The sequence below is a fragment of the Cheilinus undulatus genome, linkage group 18 (genome assembly GCF_018320785.1).
Source record: "Cheilinus undulatus linkage group 18, ASM1832078v1, whole genome shotgun sequence".
Lineage (NCBI taxonomy): Eukaryota > Metazoa > Chordata > Actinopteri > Labriformes > Labridae > Cheilinus > Cheilinus undulatus.
In genome coordinates this window covers 1,990,991-2,010,700 of record NC_054882.1, presented here as the reverse complement: position 1 = coordinate 2,010,700, position 19,710 = coordinate 1,990,991, and the positions used below count along the sequence as shown (strand labels likewise).

Below are 19,710 nucleotides of genomic sequence, written 5' to 3'. Positions count from 1 at the left end.
TAACTGAAAAATATTCTTAGTTTTTAGGCCAACTGGAGACCCCCTCTCAGTGTCTCGCGACCCCCAAAGGGGTCCCGACCCCAAGGTTGAGAACCACTGATTTAATCGATGGAGCGACATCACATTCATGCAGAGTTTGTCTGCATGTTCTTTCTGTTTCTTTGGTCCACCTGCAGGTCAACGTCCTCCATGTCACGCTAAATTTAACCCACGCCCGGTTCACTTTTCTCGTCTGGTTCTGAATCGATCGCGTCGCCTTCACACCTCTGATGAATCTGAATCTGATGCTCCTGAAAGCGAGCAGACTCCTGTTTTCATCGGAGCAGAGTTCAGTTCTCAGGTTTTCTCCAATCACAGTTAAACTTCTCTGTTCACACGGTCGCTAAAAGACGCGGTTTGATGCAGACATGCATGAGCACGCATCGCACATTTGATCTGAATGACTCTGCTCTGACATGCAGCATCGTCCTACCGGTCACATCTACCAACAATTTGATGCAGAAGAAGAAATTCTTCTTCGCCTTTGTTGCAAACAAACTGCCATCACTTGCTCCTTTTGTCACTTCCTCTTTGGGTAAAAATATCAGATTGTTCTGCTCTCGCGTGTCTGGACCTCATCCTGTCTGGTCAACAACTCTCAGCTCATTTAAATGTTAAAAGTAAAAAAAGGTTTTGTCTGCAGGCATTTACTGAGGAGGACTAGTTTACCTTGAGGCTGGTTTGACTGTAAGCCATGCATTTTATGAAAAAGGAAGCATTGGGTAATATGTAGATATGCATGAACAAAAGGTAACCGTGCTGAGGCCAGGGTGTGCCAGATGTAGCGTGAATGCATGCCAACAAGGGACTGGGGAGAGGGACAATCATGTTTCAGCATTGTGCACCCTTGAGTGCACCCTTAACCTTCAAATTCCACATACTCTGTCTGTGCAGCAATCCACACTTGAAATGCACTTCCGTGCAAATAATTTCCTTTCCTTTCTAATTCCACAGCATGTGCTCTGCTCCGTCTCTGTCGCAGGCCAGAAGCACCTCTGCTCTCTCTGCTGGAAGAATGTCTATCTGCAGCCAAAACTCATCAATCAGCAGAGAGCAGACTCACACAGGAACGCTCAAAGCATCTGGTCAGCTTCACAATGCACAAACTCCAAACTGTAAATCTCACCATTAAATCAACATTCTGTTCTGTCCTTTGGTGCAAGCCGCAGATTATCTGTCAGTCAGAGGGTCACAGAGGTAACACGACCATCATTTGAAGGGAGTAAACAACATGATTGTGTTTGGCTCCACATATCTGCTCCAGAAAACATACACTTCTTATATTCCTTAAGTTCTGACCCATGGTAGAAGCAAAAAAAATCACAGAATAAGGTCATGATGAACAGCAAGCCGATGCCAGAAAGACAATCAGTCCTGTGATATTTTGGGCTGCAAAAACACATCCAGTTTGCTTTGTGCACCACTGGTAAATGGAAAACCACTTTGTGCAAGGAAGGCTGCAGACCTTAAGTTTGTGGAATTTGCTGCAAACACAGACAGCTGCTGTAACTAGGGATATCCCTCTGATCCTACTATGTCGATTTTGAGGACATTCATCATTTTTATCATCATTATTTTGAGTTGATAGTCACATTTTTATAGACTGAGGCATCAAATTTGGCCAAAGTTATTATTCTCTTCATATTAAAAAAAACGTGTTACCCATAGAACTCTACTGACGCCAAATAGCTCCATCCATCCTCATTTGGACAATAGACTTCCATTAATAACACGTTTATTGACTGTGTGTCTATGGCACCAGAACAACATACAGCAACCTTTGCTATGCAGTCACTCGATCACCAGGGCTCTAAATTTCACCATTCCACAGTGATCCAGCAGATAGTGCCAGCGCACCATTTTAACCCCTTCAGCAACGCACATGCAGGACTTCTTCCATGGACTCAGAGTGTTTGAAGCACTATTTCATCCACTCAACATCATCAGAATTAAATGAAACGATTGGTGCCACTAGATATGGATGTCTGAGAGTGGGCTACATGTGGAAGGAAAAGTTTGTGTGCTCCTACGTGTGTGCTCGGGTGCGAATCTGCATCTATGTTTACAGCCGGACATGCTGTAAGTGGAGTGTTTACATTCGAAAATGCTACTACCAGGTTCTGCAGTCTGGGACTAAGAAAGGGGGACATTTGGACAATTTCAACTTTGCCCTCACTTCATAGCAAGTGGATGGACATGCATGAGGATGCACGGGTCCTTTCCATCAATAGGAGAGAATAAATCATATCCCAAATATGCAGTAAATTTATATATGCGCAGAATTAGAGTAATCATGGTCGCATTTTGGTTAGAGGTGGAAATGCACGTTTGTGATTCATATCCTACATATTTCCTCTGATTTTTTATGCCTGTACATAAAATAAACCTAACATGAACAAATGCATTCACTCTCATATGATTTGGTAGAGGAGGAGGCTGAGAAAAGGATGGTAAAACTGCTGTGTTTTTGGCTCTGATAGACTCATCTGTTTAGCACGGACGCTATCTCACTGAATCACAGTCACAGGCATAGTGGACAATAACTGGTGTAAAAAGGGGGTAACATTGATTTTTTTTTATTTTAGTAGTCAGAGTTGAAGTTGTTGAAGCAATTTGAAGCAGTGAAAGTAAAAAAAGTGTTGAAAATTATTATTTTATATACAGTTTTTAGTACAAGGGAGCAAGGGATATGCAAGAAATGCATGCAGCTAATAAGTCAGTGCAGGAATAAATTTCTGTTGAAGTCACTATCAGAGCCTTTGTAGAGTGTTTTTTGGGGTTTTGCTGACATGATGAGGATGCATAATTCAGCAGGTACCGCCTCATATGCTGCCAAAAAATGCATTCACTCTTTAAAGGTCCTAGTGTAGGCGCTGTAGGGTAAAAAGGGCTTTAAAATTTTACATTTTTGACAGTTTTAAGTGATTGCTGACACATTTAAAGTCACATATTTGTTCCTAATAAAACAGGCATTCAACACTGTAATATCTGGAAAGTTAAGCATCACTTCTGGATGCAGATGGTGAGTTTCTCATCTTAAAACAAAAGGCTAACAATAATAAAGCACGCTTTGACATATTAACAGTCTTGCTGTAGACAGAGGAGCGTTTGAGCTGCAGTCTTTTGGAGGAAAGTCAGACTGCTACCTCAGTAATGACAGGAAACGGCGTCCAACACTCGAGGTGTCAGTGAACATCCCTGTTTCCTCTCTCAGTGACACACACCTCTGTGACAGCGGTAATAAAGCCACGGACGGCGTGTTTCTGTCGGCCCGTAGCTGCTCCTTCCTGTTGCCTGGCAACTGATGATGATTGCGGCGGTGAAGTGTCCTTCTAAGGGCCATTATGAGACTCACAGGCTGGAGGGGAGGAGAACAGATGTGTGTTTTCTGTCATTGTTCTCTCTCTTTCATGTCCACTCTCATCCATTCATGTCTCTTTATTCATCTCTTCATCTCTCTCCTTTCATCAGTCTTTCAGCTCTTCTTCTTTTGCCTTAAAGTCTGTTGATATCTCACAGTTTTCTTCATGCTCAGACTCAAACCAACACTGAAACCTCTTTCATATTTCCAGTAGGGGTGTCGTGGTTCAAAAGGTCACGCTTTGGTTTGTGCCCCAGTTTTTGATTTAAAGGAGCAGACCGCTCTTCCAGCCCTGCTGTCGCCTGATTCTACTCTTCTTCTTGTGTTTTGTTGAATTTAGTGTAACACCATGCGTTAAACCTGGGGGATGACTGCTGTTAAAGATTAAAGTGGTGTAAAGACACATTTAGCACAAGACATTTGGTGTGGTACTGATGTGCACCGATTCTAAGACATGCATGACAAATGCATTTTAAAGCAGAGCACTTCTTACAGCGTGCTTACACCATCATGCAGCACAGTTCTATTTAAATGCAACTGCAGGTTGTGCAAATGCGTAATTGCATGAAAGGCTGCAACTGTTTTTGTATTCAGAAGTACTTCAAAGGACTACAAAAATGCCTGCAGACAAGCCTTTAGGTTTATAATAGGGACACTATTGCACTTTGAGAAGTACCTTTGCAAAAAGTGAGTGTAAAAGTGACTAAAATGGGCAAAAATGGTCAAAAGCAGCAAAAACGTGGCAAGAAATGAGTGTAAAAGTGACTGAAATGGGCAAAAATTGTTAAAAAGCAGCAAAAACATGGCAAAAAATAAATGTGAAAGTGACTACAATGGGAAAAAGGGGCAAAAAGCAGCAAAAACATGGCAAAAAGTGAGTGTAAAAGTGACTAAAATGGACAGAAATGGACAAAAAGTAGCAAAAACACGGCAAAAAATGAGTGTTAAAGTCACTAAAATGGTCAAAAATGGTCAAAAGCAGCAAAAACGTGGCAAAAAATGAGTGTAAAAGTGACTAAAATGGGCAAGAATTGTTAAAAAGCAGCAAAAACACGGCAAAAAAATGAGTGTTAAAGTCACAAAAATGGTCAAAAGCAGCAAAAACTTGGCAAGAAATGAGTGTAAAAGTGACTAAAATGGGCAAAAGTTGTTAAAAAGCAGCAAAAACACGGCAAAAAATGAGTGTAAATAAAAGTAAAAGTGACTAGTAAAGATGTAAAGGTTGTAAGTGGCAAAAATGGATGGAGAATTTGATGAGATGGGATGAGATGGCAAAATGGACAAACTGGGGCCCAAAGTTAGGCAGAAATGAGTTAAGCTGTCAAAAATGGGTGTAGAAAGTGGTATAAAGCATTAATAGGGTCAATAACGGGTCAACAGAGGACAAAATGGACAAAAATGGCAAATTTTGGTTAAAATTGGCAATAATTGTTTGGAAAAAGTGATAAAAATGAGTTAAATTGAGGCAAACAATTTTCCAAATTGTGCAGAAATGGATTTTAAAAAGTGTAGAAGTAGTAAATTGGTTGGGAAAAAATGGCGACCACCTCTAAGTGTCTCGTGACCCCAAAGGGGGTGCCAACCCCAGGGTTGAGAACCAGTGCACTAGGGTATAGAAAGACTCACCAGCATATTTAGATACAATGAGCACCACACCACTCCTATTTTCAAGCTGACCTTTGACCTCTAAAATCTAATCTGTCAGGCTCTGAGTTTAGCTAACTGTTCAGACTTCGATGGCGTTTTCAGGATGTCGTGTTCACTGACAGACAGTTAAGAACAGCTGTCCTCGTCCCTGGCTTTTGCTGGCGTTTATCAAAAGGTTGATGGTTTTGAATCTACATCTACAGCAGGGTGACTAATTTACCAGCAGAGCTTAAAGCGATCTATAAATCCGGTCTGGATTGAGGATCCGGCTCTCAGAGAGCTCTGGTCTTTGTCCACCTCCAGATCTCACCCACCCTCAGTTAGTAAATCTGCTGCTGTCACTGCTGATGTCACTAAGTCATGATGATCACACGCACTAACATTTATAAACGGCATCATGCTGCAGGTCCTGTCGCCATGGTGACGGCCGTCTCTCATCCTTATTGGGTGTTCTAAGTGAGAACCTGCAGAAATGCTGCTGTGGGCTGAAAGCTCCGAACTCCTGGAGCGTTTTTATTGTGACTTTGTTTCATAAGAAGCTGACAGACGAAGGCAGAGCGAGGCCGGCAGCAGCGGCGTCCTGTGAGGCTGAGCTCTGTTTTTATCAGCCTGGTGTTTGTAGAGTGATATAACAGATGTTTGGGGGTTAAAACGATCCTCCTCCTCCGTAAAAAAGAAGCTCAAACTCTGCAGGGAACCTCTCTGTGATGTTAGCTGAGATTTACAATCTGAGCCTGACAGGGACAAAGACAGGAACTTATTCTGGACCATCAGTGATGCTGCTGCAGACGTTACAGCCTGGTTATCTGCTAGAGGATGCCTGTAAACTCCTTTTTTACCTGTTCATCATGCAGACCTAACACACTGCCTGTCCCATCAATTCTTGCAGGTGCAATATCTCAGGCATGCTCTGAGGCAGTGCTTCTCAAAGTGTGGGGCGTGTCCCACTGGTGGGGAATGGAGACATGACAGGTGGGGCGCAACACATGGGAGGAAATATTCAATTTAATGCGCCTTTCTTTCTTGACAATAAAGATCATTCACTCGAAACAAAACACCCACACACAATAGCCTACATTTAGCTGAAATTAAAAGAACAATAAATTATCAAACAGCATAAGGTAGGCAACTTGGAGAAAAATCTAACCTGGAACTAAAGTGCAAAACTAATGATTGACGTCGGCATGTTAATTGCAGTGGAACAAAACAAACTTTCGCACAACAAGGCAGCAGGCTACTCTGAGCAATATGGATAGGTGTGTGACACGGACCACCAAGGTTGGCGAGCCAGCGGCATCACACTCACACAAGACAGATGGGCCAAATCAACCAAAAAGCCAACCAAAAAGAAAATATGATGAGAGTTATCTGGGTTTTGGATTCACAGTAGCAGTGGTGGGGGCAGAGGAGAGACCCGTGTGTGTTCTGTGTCTGAAACAGTTAGCAGCAGACGGCATGAGGCCCAACAAATTGAGGAGACCCCTGGAGACAACACACCCCAGTCACGTCACCAAGCCGCTGGACTTCTTTAAAAGAAAAGTCACTGAGTATCGACATCAGGAACGACGCATGGTGAAGGTAACATCAGTTACCTGTCAGGCACAAATGGCCTCCTACATTACTGTTAGTTCAATAAATTTTAAAATGTGTAATTTGTCAGGATTTTTGTAGGGAAATCGAGCCAGGTGGGGCTTGGAAATTCCCCTTGTTCAAAGTGGGGAATGACCAAAAAAGTTTGAGAAGCACTGCTCTGAGGGATTTTCTTAAAGTTTGCACAAAAGTCAAGTCTGCAGCATGCACGACTCTGACTGTCCACCCTGCACCTGTTTACATGTCATCCTCTGCCCGGTAAATTTCAGTTAAACCAGCTGGTCCTCATATATAGGCTGTTTGTAATCATGGGACCCTGAATGTCCCTCATGTTTGCCGTATTTCTGCAGCATTTTATTTTCATGGAGCACTTCCGGCCACCCTCATGCGTCATGTCCGTCTCATTTGTGCCCTGCTTGCATTCCTAATGTCCTTACCCTGGTGCTGCCATGTTTGTTGTTCTAACTTTCTCCTGCTCTATGACCTAAAAATCAAAACTTGGTGGGCAAGAAGATACATCAGCAGACAAAATACCGCGATACTATACTGTGTTGATATTTTTTCTCCCACCCCTATCTAAGCGGTGAAAATGTGGCAATTAAGATTAGTTAAAGGAGGTTAAAGAATTGTTTGAAAGAGGCAATAATCTGAAAAAAGGTGGGAAAATGGACAACAAGTGGCAAAAATGGCTGAGAAGTTGCAATAAAAAGAGTAACAGGTGGCAAAAATGGTTCAAAAGTAGCAAAAACATGGAGAAAAATGAGTGAAATGACTACAATGGGCAAAAATTTAGCAAAAAGGTTGAAAAATGTGAATAACATGGAACTTAACTACAAAAGCAGCTTAAATAGGTGAGAAGTGGTAAAAATAGGCAAAAAAGGGCAAACAATTGCAAAAAGCAGGATAAAGTGTCCAAAATGGATGAAAAGTGACGTTTAGCATCTCATAACAAACAGGTTTTCGTTTAAAACCTGTTTTCTGCTTCTGCGTTGCGTTGACGGCATAGCTCTGAGTAGCTCTCTGGATCGACGCGGACCCCAACGCCGTAGCCTGACGTGCACCTCCAAAAAATCTTAACTATGTGTTGCGGCAACGCAGACTGCAAGGGCTGTGATTGGTCAGCTCAGAACGTCATTTCCGGCGGTTCTCAGCCTCGACTCGTTCAGTGGTCGTACAGACCGCCTCCGCAATCGCCTGCGCTTCAACAAATGCAACAAAAGAATTTATTCGTTGATATCGATGAGCTCCAACTCCAAACAAACCTTCTCTACCTTGGTCGCCATTGTTTACTGTGACCGGAAGATAAACAAGGATTCGGATGTGACCCCTCTGAAACAACACGAACACACAGCCACACCCCCCTAGCGGTATGGCGGTGCAGAGCGACACGTTCCCTGGACGCAGAACTTTGAATGGTCAGCGACGGTATCGCGTCGATGGCGTACGTAGAAGGATAAATCAGGCTTTAGCTCCTCAGCACATAAAAATTTGACGGATTAAGAGTATTTTTTTTAGGTGGCGGCTGACAACTGTGTGATGAGACATAAAGAAGCCAAAAGCAACGGTGTGTTATCCTCAGGCCTTTTTAGTTTTTAGCAGATGACTTTAAAAATGATCAGGAGTTTTAGGGTGAATCCAGTGATTCACAGTCAGAGGGTTCAAGCTTCCTAGTGGTTTTTATTTCTCTGTCTGCTACAGAAGCTGAGGAATACTTCTCCTCTGTCCTTCTAAGGGCTAATGTGGGTGTAAAGTTGGGCCTTTTTCTGCAGCAGGCAGAGTCTGAAAGTTGAAGTGAGGACTTGTCATCTGCAGTGACGTTTGTTCCTGCGTCTGAATGAGAGGGCGTTTATGAAAATAGTGCAGCTGAATGTTACACACTCGGATTCTGTGAGTCTAGCCGGTGTTTCTGCATCCCTGCTGCCCATACCAAACCTGCAGAAGCTCCGCGTCTGCTCCTCTTAGCAGGAGAGGCTCTCACAGCTGTTAACGAGCCAGCAGGAAGTGGGCGTGTCTGATCTAAATGCGGCAGGTATCGATCACATTGATTACACCTGCTGAGTCTGGGATTGAAGGTGTGTGCCGGGGTGGGCCTGTCGTCGGATTATGTCGATGAGAATATTAAATGTAGGCGAGGGGAGGAAGAAGAGGAGGACCATGATGAAGAAGAAGAGGAGGGGTCTCTAACGCCTTCCTGTCTCATCTTTCGTCTTTTGCCCGTCTTCCTCTTATCCGCCCCTCTCTCTGTGAAACCCTCAACAACCCTCTCCATTCATACATCTTTATGTTGTTGAGTGTGTGCGTGTGCTGTCGCCATAGCAGCAGCGCTAGTCTTGTTGTCATGGCAGCAAAACCTCAAGGCTGATCCCTCTCCTCCTCCTGCTCCTTCTCTTTTATTCAGTTCAACACATTTGTATTAAATTTAGCCCCTCTTTATATAAAACTGCACTCTTTTGTTTCCCTGTGAGGCATTCTGGGTAATGTAGTGTCGTGGGCAGTGTTGGCCTTTAGACCTAGCAGGACTGTTTATCATGGATCTGTGTGTTGTAGCTCTGCACTAGAGCCTCTCTAGTGCAGGGTGAGTCCATGTCTATCAGTAGTCGAGGATTTGATGCCCAGCTTTTATTTCACTGAGGTTTTTTAACCGCGTCAGTGCTGTGCTGGTCCTGTGTTAGTGTGTTGAGTGGTCGATAACAGTCTCAGCAGTTACTCTGCGGTTGGTCGTCGTGTTGCTCGTTTCGGCGTCTCTCATTGATCCTGAACACTGACCTGAACCTTCAGCTGGAGTTCACTGTTCCTCTGCTCCTTTAAACCCTCATCGCTGTGAGAAACGGTGTGAGCAGTCGCCTCAGAGTCCCACATGAGCTGATGGTTCCCAAATCCTCCTAATCCACGGGTTTTTAACATCGTAATCCTACAAACACGCACTAGACGATGCTTCAGCCACACAGAGAAACCACACACCTGTCGGTTGTTGTGACTCAAGATCTCACAGGGTCAAACGGGACGTCCCGTTGGTGATGCTACCTGGTTTACTCACTCTCATTGGTTGTTTTGGGTGTCCTGTAGTAGTTAATCCATAGACTCAGAAATATCAAACATGTTTGACATTCTTGATTCGGACTCAGCAGAAAACGATTGATTTGACCCCAGCTTTATTCTTAGCGGACACGTTGGTGACCGGACTTTTAGAGGAATGAATGTGAACATTTCCGTCTACTTAGCAAATTATTGTCAAATATTTTTATTTTCTAGTAAATTCAGTCTTTCGCTTTGAGATCACCTATACTGCAGCCGGCCACAAGGGGGCAAATGAGATATTTTTGCCACACTTTTGGAGCTGTTTTTATTTTCATCCCTGCGTTTGATGCTAAAATGCTGTGTTTTGATTGGTTAAAAATCTGTGCAGTAAACAGATCTTAGGGGCTGATTCTTATGCATGGATATTGCACTCTCAAATATAAAAAAAAGACAGAATAAAAAAGAAAAAATGACAAAAAAATATGAAACAAATGATCATAAAATTATGCTAAAATTTCCAAGTAATTGACAAAAAAAATGATAAAATGAAAAAAATAATGATGAAATTATTTATTTTATTTTTAACCTTTATTTAATTTATTGATTTATTGATTTATTCTCATTGATAAAAAAAAAAAAAAAAAAAAAAAAAAAAAACCTCGGGGAGTCCTGTCCAAGACAGCAGCATTAGAACAGGACATATAACAAATGTTACATCAATCAACAAATCAGCAGCTTTCATGACAAATGACAAATAAAATGACAAAATAATTGACAAAAAATGTAAAAAATGACAAAAAATAATGATGAAACTACAAAATAGTTGACAAAAATATTGAAAAAAATGACAAAGAATAATGATCAAATGACAAAATAATTGACAATACATCAAGAAAAGAAGATAAAAAAATGTGTAAAAAGACAAAAAAATAATGAAAAAAAAGAAAAAACAATTGCCAAAAGTAATGAAAAAAGTCAACAAAACTGACAAAAAAAAGAAAAATGACAAAATAATTGACAAAAAATGAAAAAAGATTTTTTTTTTTAAATATGAGAAAAAAAGAAATTAAATTTGTATTTTTGTGTAGGGGGGGCTCCAAGGAAAAATGGTTGGGAAACACTGCTCTAAAGGACATAAATATTCCTCATCGTTGTCGTTAGTTTCTCCTGTCAGATTGGTCCATCCCTCTGATGGTTTATTGTCTGCTGAGGAACACCAGAGCTCCTCGTTTCTTTCTCTCTTGAATATAATCTGTGTTTTTTTGGCCGCTCTCAGAAGGTTAGTATGACATGTTTTAAAGTCTATACCAACACCATACTCACTCACATGCACATATGTACATTAAAAGTGTTACTGGAACTGATTTTTGTCCCTCCTGTTGTCACTGGCAGTGGAGACGTCGAGCAACGCCAAAAGAAGTGGCGAGGGAGGAAATCCAAAAATCCAAAATGCTGCTTTGTTTCTTTTTTTTTTTTTTTTTCTGAGTGTTCAGAGTGTCTCCAAAATACCCTAACTGATGTGTCTGTGCTCCGTCAGATCCCTGAGTGTGTTTTCTACGGGATGTACGAGAAGATCCTGCTGTTCCGTCATGACCAGACGTCGGAGAACGTGCTGCAGCTGCTCCGCTCGGCCTCGCAGATCCAGGAGGGGGACCTGGTGGAGGCCGTGCTGTCAGGTGAGACAGCCCGTCTTCACAGCAAAATAAACACCTAGAACTGATTTTATAGCACTAACAACGAATGCAAAAGAGTAAAAACAAATGCAAAAGAGCAACTAGAGAGGATTTGACCACCAATAAATGTAAAATGTGTTCTAACCCTGGATGAGATCAATTTAGGTGGAATCCTTTAAGAGTCCATCAGGGGTTAAAAAAGGTTGGAAAGTTTTATGAAACACTCTTAGTTTAAAAACAAGTGTTTAAAGACTGTTTAGCCTTTCCTCCCTTACAGGCAGAAGTGGAAAACACAAATTCAGACTTTAGAAACATTCATCGGGACTTTGGATGATCCACTGTAAAAGGAAATGGCTTCTGTTGTCAACAGAAGGTCGGCTTTCTGCAGAAAGTTCTGCAAAACTGACTAGAAACTCTTTTCATATCCATGCCAGACCAGAAGTTAGGGATGTGACTGCTAAAAAAACAACTCGTGCATGCTAACATCCTCCAGGTTGGGAAATTCAGCCTTTAGCTTTGAGATCACCTATACTGCAGCCGGCCACAAGGGGGCGAATGAGATATTTGTGCCACATTTTTGAAGCTGTTTTGATGTTCATCGCTGCATTTGATGCTAAAATGCTGTGTTTTGATTGGTTAACAATCCGTGCAGTAAACAGATCTTAGGGGCTGATTCTTATGCATGGATACTGCACTCTCAAAGAAATGATAAAAAAGACAAAAGAAAAAGAAAAAATTACAAAAAAATAATGAAAAAATGACAAATAATGAAAAAAATGACAAAAAAAAGATAAAATGACAAAATGATTTACAAAAAAAATGAAAAAATAATCAAAAATAATGTAAAAAAGCCAAAAAATGAAAAAAGATGAAATAATTGACAAAAAATAATGAAAAATAACAAAAAAAATGATAAAATGACAAAATAATTGACAAAAAAAGATAAAAAATTAATAATAATATGACAAAATAGTTGAAAAAAAACAATGAAAAAATGACAAATAATGAAAAAATGACCAAAAAAAGATAAAATAACAAAATAATTAACAAAAAAAATAATGAAAAATGATCAAAAATAATGTAGAAAAGACAAAAAAGAAAAAAGAAAAAATTATTGACAAAAATGATGAAAAAATAACAAAAAATAATGAAAAAAGGGTCAAAAATAATGTAAAAAAGACAAAAAAATGAAAAAAGATGAAATAATTGACAAAAAAATAATGAAATAAATGACAAAAAAATAATGATAAAATGACAAAATAATTGACAAAAAACAATGAAAAAATCATCAAAAAATAACAATAAAATGACAAACAATTGATAAAAAATAATGTTAAAAAAATGACAAAAAATGATGATAAAATTACAAAATAGTTGGCATATCCATGCCAGATCAGAAGTTAGGGATGTGACTGCTAAAAAACAACTCGTTCATGCTAACACCCTCCAGGTTGGGAACCAATGTCCTAGACCAGAGTTAGGCAACTGGTGGGCCTGGGGGCCAAATGTGGCCCTCCATCTTATTTGGTGCGACTATCAAGTCAATTTCAGCATCACAAAAATATAAACTAGAAGAGAACAAGAGAAAATCAGCCTTTAAAATATGAAAATAGACTTCTCGTATTATCTTTGATTTCTACTGTAAGCTTAGTCTTTTTAAATATTTCTTTATTTGATTAAAAAAAAGAATTTCTCTTTAATTTATTTTATTTTTATTATCTATTTGTTTTTATATTTTTATTTTTTATATTTATTTTATTTTTATTTCTGAATGTTTTTGACTGACTTTATTTTGTTTTTATTTACTGAATTTCTACTATTTTTCTATTTTACTGTATTTATGTTTTTACATTTATTTTTAATTTAACTTGTTTGTAATTTCTTTCACTACATTTTTGTAATTAGTTCTTACAGTCTTTCTTTTATTAGGTATAATTGGTTCCAGTTGATTCTGATTTTTTTTTTTTTTTATCAAACTCTAAATGCACCTGTAAAAATGAAATATGCTTGTAAAATAGATTTAGATAGATACAATAAATTACCATGAAAGCAACATTTTCCTCCTTTTATTTAATTTTTAGTAATGACTGGTCAAATCAGATTTTTTTTTTTAATAATTCAGCCCTTAAGCATCGGGAATAAAATTAATGTGGTCCTCTTCTGACCAAAGTTTCCCATCCCTACTCTAGACCCACTTTCACTAACATTTTTCAAACATGTATTTTTTGCCTTTTTTGCTTCATTTATGGATCAGGACAGCAGACAGAATCAGAACGGTCTACCTGCTTCATACTTGAAGAAACATTAAATAAATAAATAACCAAACCTGGGGCCACAGGCTGGACTTGAACCCCACAGTCTTCCCTGTTTAGTTCAGATCAGTACGTGTAAGGAACACTGAGTTCCTTCAGAATATCCAGGATTATGATCAAGTTTTATTTTTATTTGTGAAGAACCTGAAAGAATAAATCCCCTCCTGCCATCTGTGACAGAAGTGAAACACAACAACAAAGAGAAACGAGGCATTTCAACTCTGCTTTAGTGATTTCAGAGGTGTCACTGATTCTGCAGGAGGCGGGAAATAAATCCTGACACCCCTAACTGAGCGAGTAGTGACTCTCTAAAAATAAAAGACTGAAAATAAAGTATTAGTGTGAAGACTTCTCACACCCAGTTTACTCCTCTGATGTCTTTAAATGATGACTGCTACTACCGCCTTAAGGAGGATCACTCAAAGAAAGAAACCTTTAAATGAGCACAGGATTGTGGGTAAAAACTCCTAAATCAGTCTTCAGACCTCTTCAGAGAATCAGGGACTGATAAAGACCATCAGTCTGGTGTCAGACTCGTCTCCATGGCCGTCCTCCAGATCAGGACTCAGGTGTTCACACCATGCTAATGCTAACGCTAACGACCTGCAGCTGCTGCTCCACCCTGTGCAGAGTGAGCATGTGCTTTATTTGCATGAAGCTCGTCTGCACTTGTGTTTTTGCTCCAGTCAGTACAGGATGAAATGTCAAACCTGGACGAGACAAAGAAAAGCCCTGAGAAGAAGAGCTGGGAGTTTGGGGCCGTGTTTGGCTATTTCTAAGCACTGACTTCCTGTTAACTCTGATGGTACTCAACCCCGCTCAACCAAAGAGCCAGACTGTTGAACAATACCTTTACAAGAGCTGCATCAGCTGGTGAGGAGTGGCAAAAATGGGTTAGAGTGGCAATAAAAATAACTGAAATGTGGCAACGATGGTCAGAATGTGGCAAAAACTGGGTGAAAAATGGCTAAATGGGTTAAAGTGGCAAAAAATGGGTTAAAGTGGCAAAAAAATGGGTTAAAGTGGCAAAAAATGGGTTAAAGTGGCAATAGAAATAAGTTACAAGGGGAAAAAATTGTCAAAAAAGTGACAAAGAATGGATGAGAAGTGACTAAAATGGGCAAAAAGCAGCAAAGAGTGGAAAAATGGCTAAAAGGAGGGAACATTTTCAAATAAGGGCAAAAAAAAAATATAAAGACAAAAACTAAAACTGCTGTTGAACCACATGTGGGTCCAGAACCAGGTGTTGAGGATCTCTGCTGTAGACCCACATGTGGGTCCAGAACCAGGTGTTGAGGATCGCTGCTGCAGACCCACATGTGGGTCCAGAACCAGGTGTTGAGGATCGCTGCTGCAGACCCACATGTGGGTCCAGAACCAGGTGTTGAGGATCGCTGCTGTAGACCCACATGTGGGTCCAGAACCAGGTGTTGAGGATCACTGCTGCAGACCCACATGTGGGTCCAGAACCAGGTGATGAGGATCACTGCTGCAGACCCACATGTGGGTCCAGAACCAGGTGTTGAGGATCGCTGTTGCAGACCCACATGTGGGTCCAGAACCAGGTGTTGAGGATCGCTGCTGCAGACCCACATGTGGGTCCAGAACCAGGTGTTGAGGATCACTGCTGCAGACCCACATGTGGGTCCAGAACCAGGTGTTGAGGATCACTGCTGCAGACCCACATGTGGGTCCAGAACCAGGTGTTGAGGATCGCTGCTGTAGTCAAATAAAGCAGCAGAAGAACAGTGTTAACATGCATAAACATGCAGATCTGAGGTAAATCTGCTGCTGCTCTGCTGATAAAGCCCTCAGCAGCTCCCTCCTCCTCCTCCTCTTCCTCCTCCTCTTCCTCCTCCTCCTCCTCCTCCTCCTCCTCCTCCTCCTTGTCTTCATCGTCCCCTGTACCAGGATGCTGACGGTCCCTTTAAACACTTTAGTTGACAGCTCTCTGTCAGTCTCAGCGACAGCTCTCAGTGTGGAGGAAACAAACAGGAAATTGACTTGGTGCGGTGTAACAGGGAGCTGGAGCCAAGCGATCTGATTGGCTGGTGACGACCTGTAAACAAACATCCCGATGAAACGCTGGAGCAGACAGCTTTAACTGGCTGGGACTTCAACACGGAGCTAGTGAACAAACTCTGCTGCTTTCATCAGCTCACGTTAATGGCAGACGGGTTTAAAACCCCCAAATAAAACATAAATAGATCAAAGAGGAAAACCCTCGGTGCTGAACTTTGATTTTTAGAGCTTTCTTCAACACAGTGGTTGTTTTTCACAAAGAACCAAAGGCTCACCGTAGATCCACCCTCAGGCATCACTACTACATTTTTGTCTGTTTGGGCTCTTTGTCCTCTTTCTCTGCTCTCCATGTTGGCTTTAGTGCTTATGGGCCTTTTTATTACAAAGTTTATTTATGGACATCAGCTAACAACAGACTGGACTGAGGCGAACTGCTCTAAGACTTTATATATTAGTGTTAGAGGGGCGGGGTCATTCCCTGCTCTGGACTGGTGACATCACTAGCCCACAAATTGGCCCCGCCCACATTAAACCCAGCCAGGAAAGACGTGAAAAACTTTCCAACAGTCTAAATCCAGAATTCAGTCACATGTAGATCTCAGAGTTTTCACGTTTACAGAAACCAGATTCACACATCTCTAGAGTTTTAGGACACAAACGATGGAAAGTTCACTCACACATTCACCCCAGGTTTGAAAAAGCAGTGGGCGGAGCCTAGATGACTACATCAGTGATAACACATGGCTCAGGAGCCTCATGTGGCTCTGAGCCTCATGAGGCTCTTTAGTCTTAATCTGAAACATTATTCCCCCTGAAAACCTCTATAAAGGGAAACTATGACCTCAGAAATTCATCACAATAATCAGTTTGTCTCCCAGACTTTAACAGAAGGCTTCAATTCTCAAACTTAGTTGTGCAATTTATCCCTATTTGCCCTTTCTCACCATTTTTTGCCACTTTTCGACAATTAAGCTACCTTTGCCATTAAATACCACTTTTTTCTATTTTTTCCATTTTTTGCAACTTCTTTTTGCTACTTTTTCACCATTTTTGCCCATTTAATCTACCTTTTTCCATTGAATACCACTTGTTTCCTATTTTTTGTCACTCTTCACTGCTTTTTGCTCATTTAACTCACTTTTCTCTCATTTTTTGCCACATTTTTGCCACTTTTGAACAATTTTTGCCCCTTTTCAGCAATTTTTCACCATTTTTCACCCAATTAACTATCTTTGCCATTAATACCACTTTTTTCTAATTTCTTTCCCATTTTTGCAACTTCTTTTTGCTACTTTTTCACCGTTTTTGCCCGTTTTCACAATTTTTTTGCCACTTTTGGACATTTTTTGCCCCTTTTTACCATTTTTGAAAAATTTCAGCTACATTTTGCAATTATGTACCACTTGTTTCCTATTTTTTTGCCCTATTGTGCTACTCTTGACTGCTTAATTCCCATTTTAGTCACTTTTCTCTCTTTTTTGCCATGTTTTGCCACTTTTATTCTATTTTTGCCTCTTTAAACCATTTTTTGCCCATTAAATCTACCTCTTGCCATTAGATAACACCTGTTTTTTCTTTTTTTCCCATTTTTGCAGCTTCTTTGTGCCACTGTTATCCCATTTTGCCCCTTTTCACCATTTTTCACCAATTAAATCTACCTTTTGTCATTGAATACCACTTGTTTCCTATTTTTTTCCCTATTTTTGTCACTCTTGACTGCTTAATGCCCATTCTAGTCTCCTTTCTCTCATTTTTTGGCCATGTTTTTGCCACTTTTGGACCATTTTTGCCACCTAAAACTTATTTTTATTGCTACTTCCAGCTGTTTCTGCCACTTTTTTGTAAAGTATTTCTCAGTAGTTTGGCTCTTGGGTTAAGCAGCGTTGAATAGCTCTGATCTACGTAGTTGAACTAGCCGTACCAGATGTCTGATGTCCCTCAGTGTTTGGTTTCCAGCCGTTAAAGGCCTACCGCGGCTCTAAACATCTCGACCTTCTGCTCCATTGTTGGAGCGTCCCATGCTGCTGATTTACAGTTCCTCCTCCTGCAGTGTTTGTTTTCTGGCTGTGTGCTAACAACCCAGCAGCGAGCGCTCCTTCACGCTCCTAATTCCTCCACATAAACAGCATTTATATTCAGACGAGGACTACCTAGGAGACCCTCACACATACACAAACACACAAGTCATTTTGTGAAGCATATAATAACAGTTCACGGCTCATTCACTCTTCCAAACGTATGCTGGTCCTCCAAACAAAAGCCATAAACAATAATTTGAATAAATGGAGGTAATTCAGCACAGCAGAATGTCTAATCAGGGCCGTATTCTGCTGGAGGACCACGGCAAGAAAACCAAAAAGGCGGGAGAGATTTTAAAAAGCACGCAGAGAGAGAGAGAAAAGCAGCTCAAAAAATCATATCCTCAACTACCCATCATGCCTTGCCAAGCCTGCTGGCCAACCGAACAAACATTCGGTCCATCTGCGCTCGCTAAGAGCCTCTCATAGCTCCAAAACATTTACAAAATACCCGCTAACAACCCATTCATTACTCTTTGTCTGCGTCTCTGTTTATCTGCCTCCTTCCTCGTCCTCCGTCCAGCTCGGGATGCTCCAGCAGGACAACCGAGGAGGAGAGACGGGAGATCTGATTCTATAATCATCCGTCTTTGTGCTGTCGAGCTCCATTGTTGATCAGAGATGATGGGAGCCCGTCAATAAGACCCGGTACTGCACTCACGTTAACAAAGAGGGAGGATTTCGATTCAAGAGAGAGGACCAGGAGGGAGAGATTTATGCAGCATAATTAAGAACTCAACATCACAGAAACCCTCTTTGATGTCAGAGTGGGCACAGATTTCTGCAGTGATGCCAATGAAATAAAAATATGTAATGATAAATAAATATTTCCCCCCTTAAAGTGACTGAGCTGATCCAACAGAGGGCCAGACAGTTGGTGCTCGGAGTCTCACAGCTGGGTTCACCTTTTAGTATAAAGACACCTGTGTCACTGTTTAATCAGTATTCATGGCTACCATTACACCATGAAGACGAAGGAACACACCAGAGAAAAGGTTATTGAAATACTCTGATTAAATCTGGACTAGAGTTTAAGGTGGAAAAAGTAGGTTAAAACTGATCAAAAGCAGCATAAAAAGTGGTGAAAATGGGTAACAGATGAAAAAATAGGTATGAAGTCACAAGAAGGGCTAAAAAATTAAATTAAATTAAAAAAAAAACAGCCAGAGAATCGTGATGAAAAGGGTTTACAAGTTGGAAAAGGGCGTAACAGAGTTGAAAATGTGGTCAAAATCCACAAAGATTGGCATAAAGAGTGACAAAAAGGTTTAAGAAGTGCAAAAGGCGGGTTAGCAGAGGAAATATGTGCAGAAACAGGGTGAAAATGGGATTATAAGGAGCAAAATTGTTAAAAGTGGAAAAAATAAGTTAAAACTAATCAAAAGCAGCATCAAAAGTGGCGAAAATGGGGTTACAGAAGCAAAAAAGGAATTAGGTTGCAAAAATGACTTAAAAATGGTAAAACCAGGCAGGAAAATGTGTTGTCAATGGATGAGAAGTGGGGAAAAAGGTAAAAGAAAAAGTGTAATGTGGTCAATATTAACAGAAGTTGGCATCAAAAGTGGCAAATAGGTGTGATCGAAGGCAAAAAGGGTTCAGAGAAAAAAATGGGTTCAAAGAGTGGCAGAATGGGCAGAAACAGGGGCAAAATGGGTTAAAAGTGGAAAAAGCATGCAGAATAAGTGGAGAAAAAGGGTCAAAGATGCAAAGAAATATGCATTAAGTCACAAAAAGGGCTTTAAAATTGTAAAAAAAAAACCAAACAAAACAAAGAAAAAAAACAACAAGTAGAGAAACTGAAAAGGTTTAAATAGTGGCAAAGGGTTAAGAGAGGTAACAGGAGGCAGAAAGTGGCAAAAAAAGAGAAGAAAAATGGGCAGGAAAAAGTGATGGGAAGGGTTCAAAAGTGCCAAAATGTTTTAATGTGGCAAAATGGGCCAAAACAGCGGTGGAATGGGATTAAGAGGGGC

General features: G+C 40.6%; 1 protein-coding gene across 1 annotated transcript in view; it reads left to right on the top strand.

The window, feature by feature from the left end:
- prkd1 (protein kinase D1) overlaps positions 1-19,710 on the top strand; it is a 79,869-nt gene that overhangs the window by 17,867 nt on the left and 42,292 nt on the right. The window contains exon 2 of the mRNA XM_041813076.1: positions 11,193-11,331. Within this exon, the coding sequence (XP_041669010.1) occupies positions 11,193-11,331 (139 nt within the window). The remainder of the gene's footprint in view (positions 1-11,192; positions 11,332-19,710) is intronic.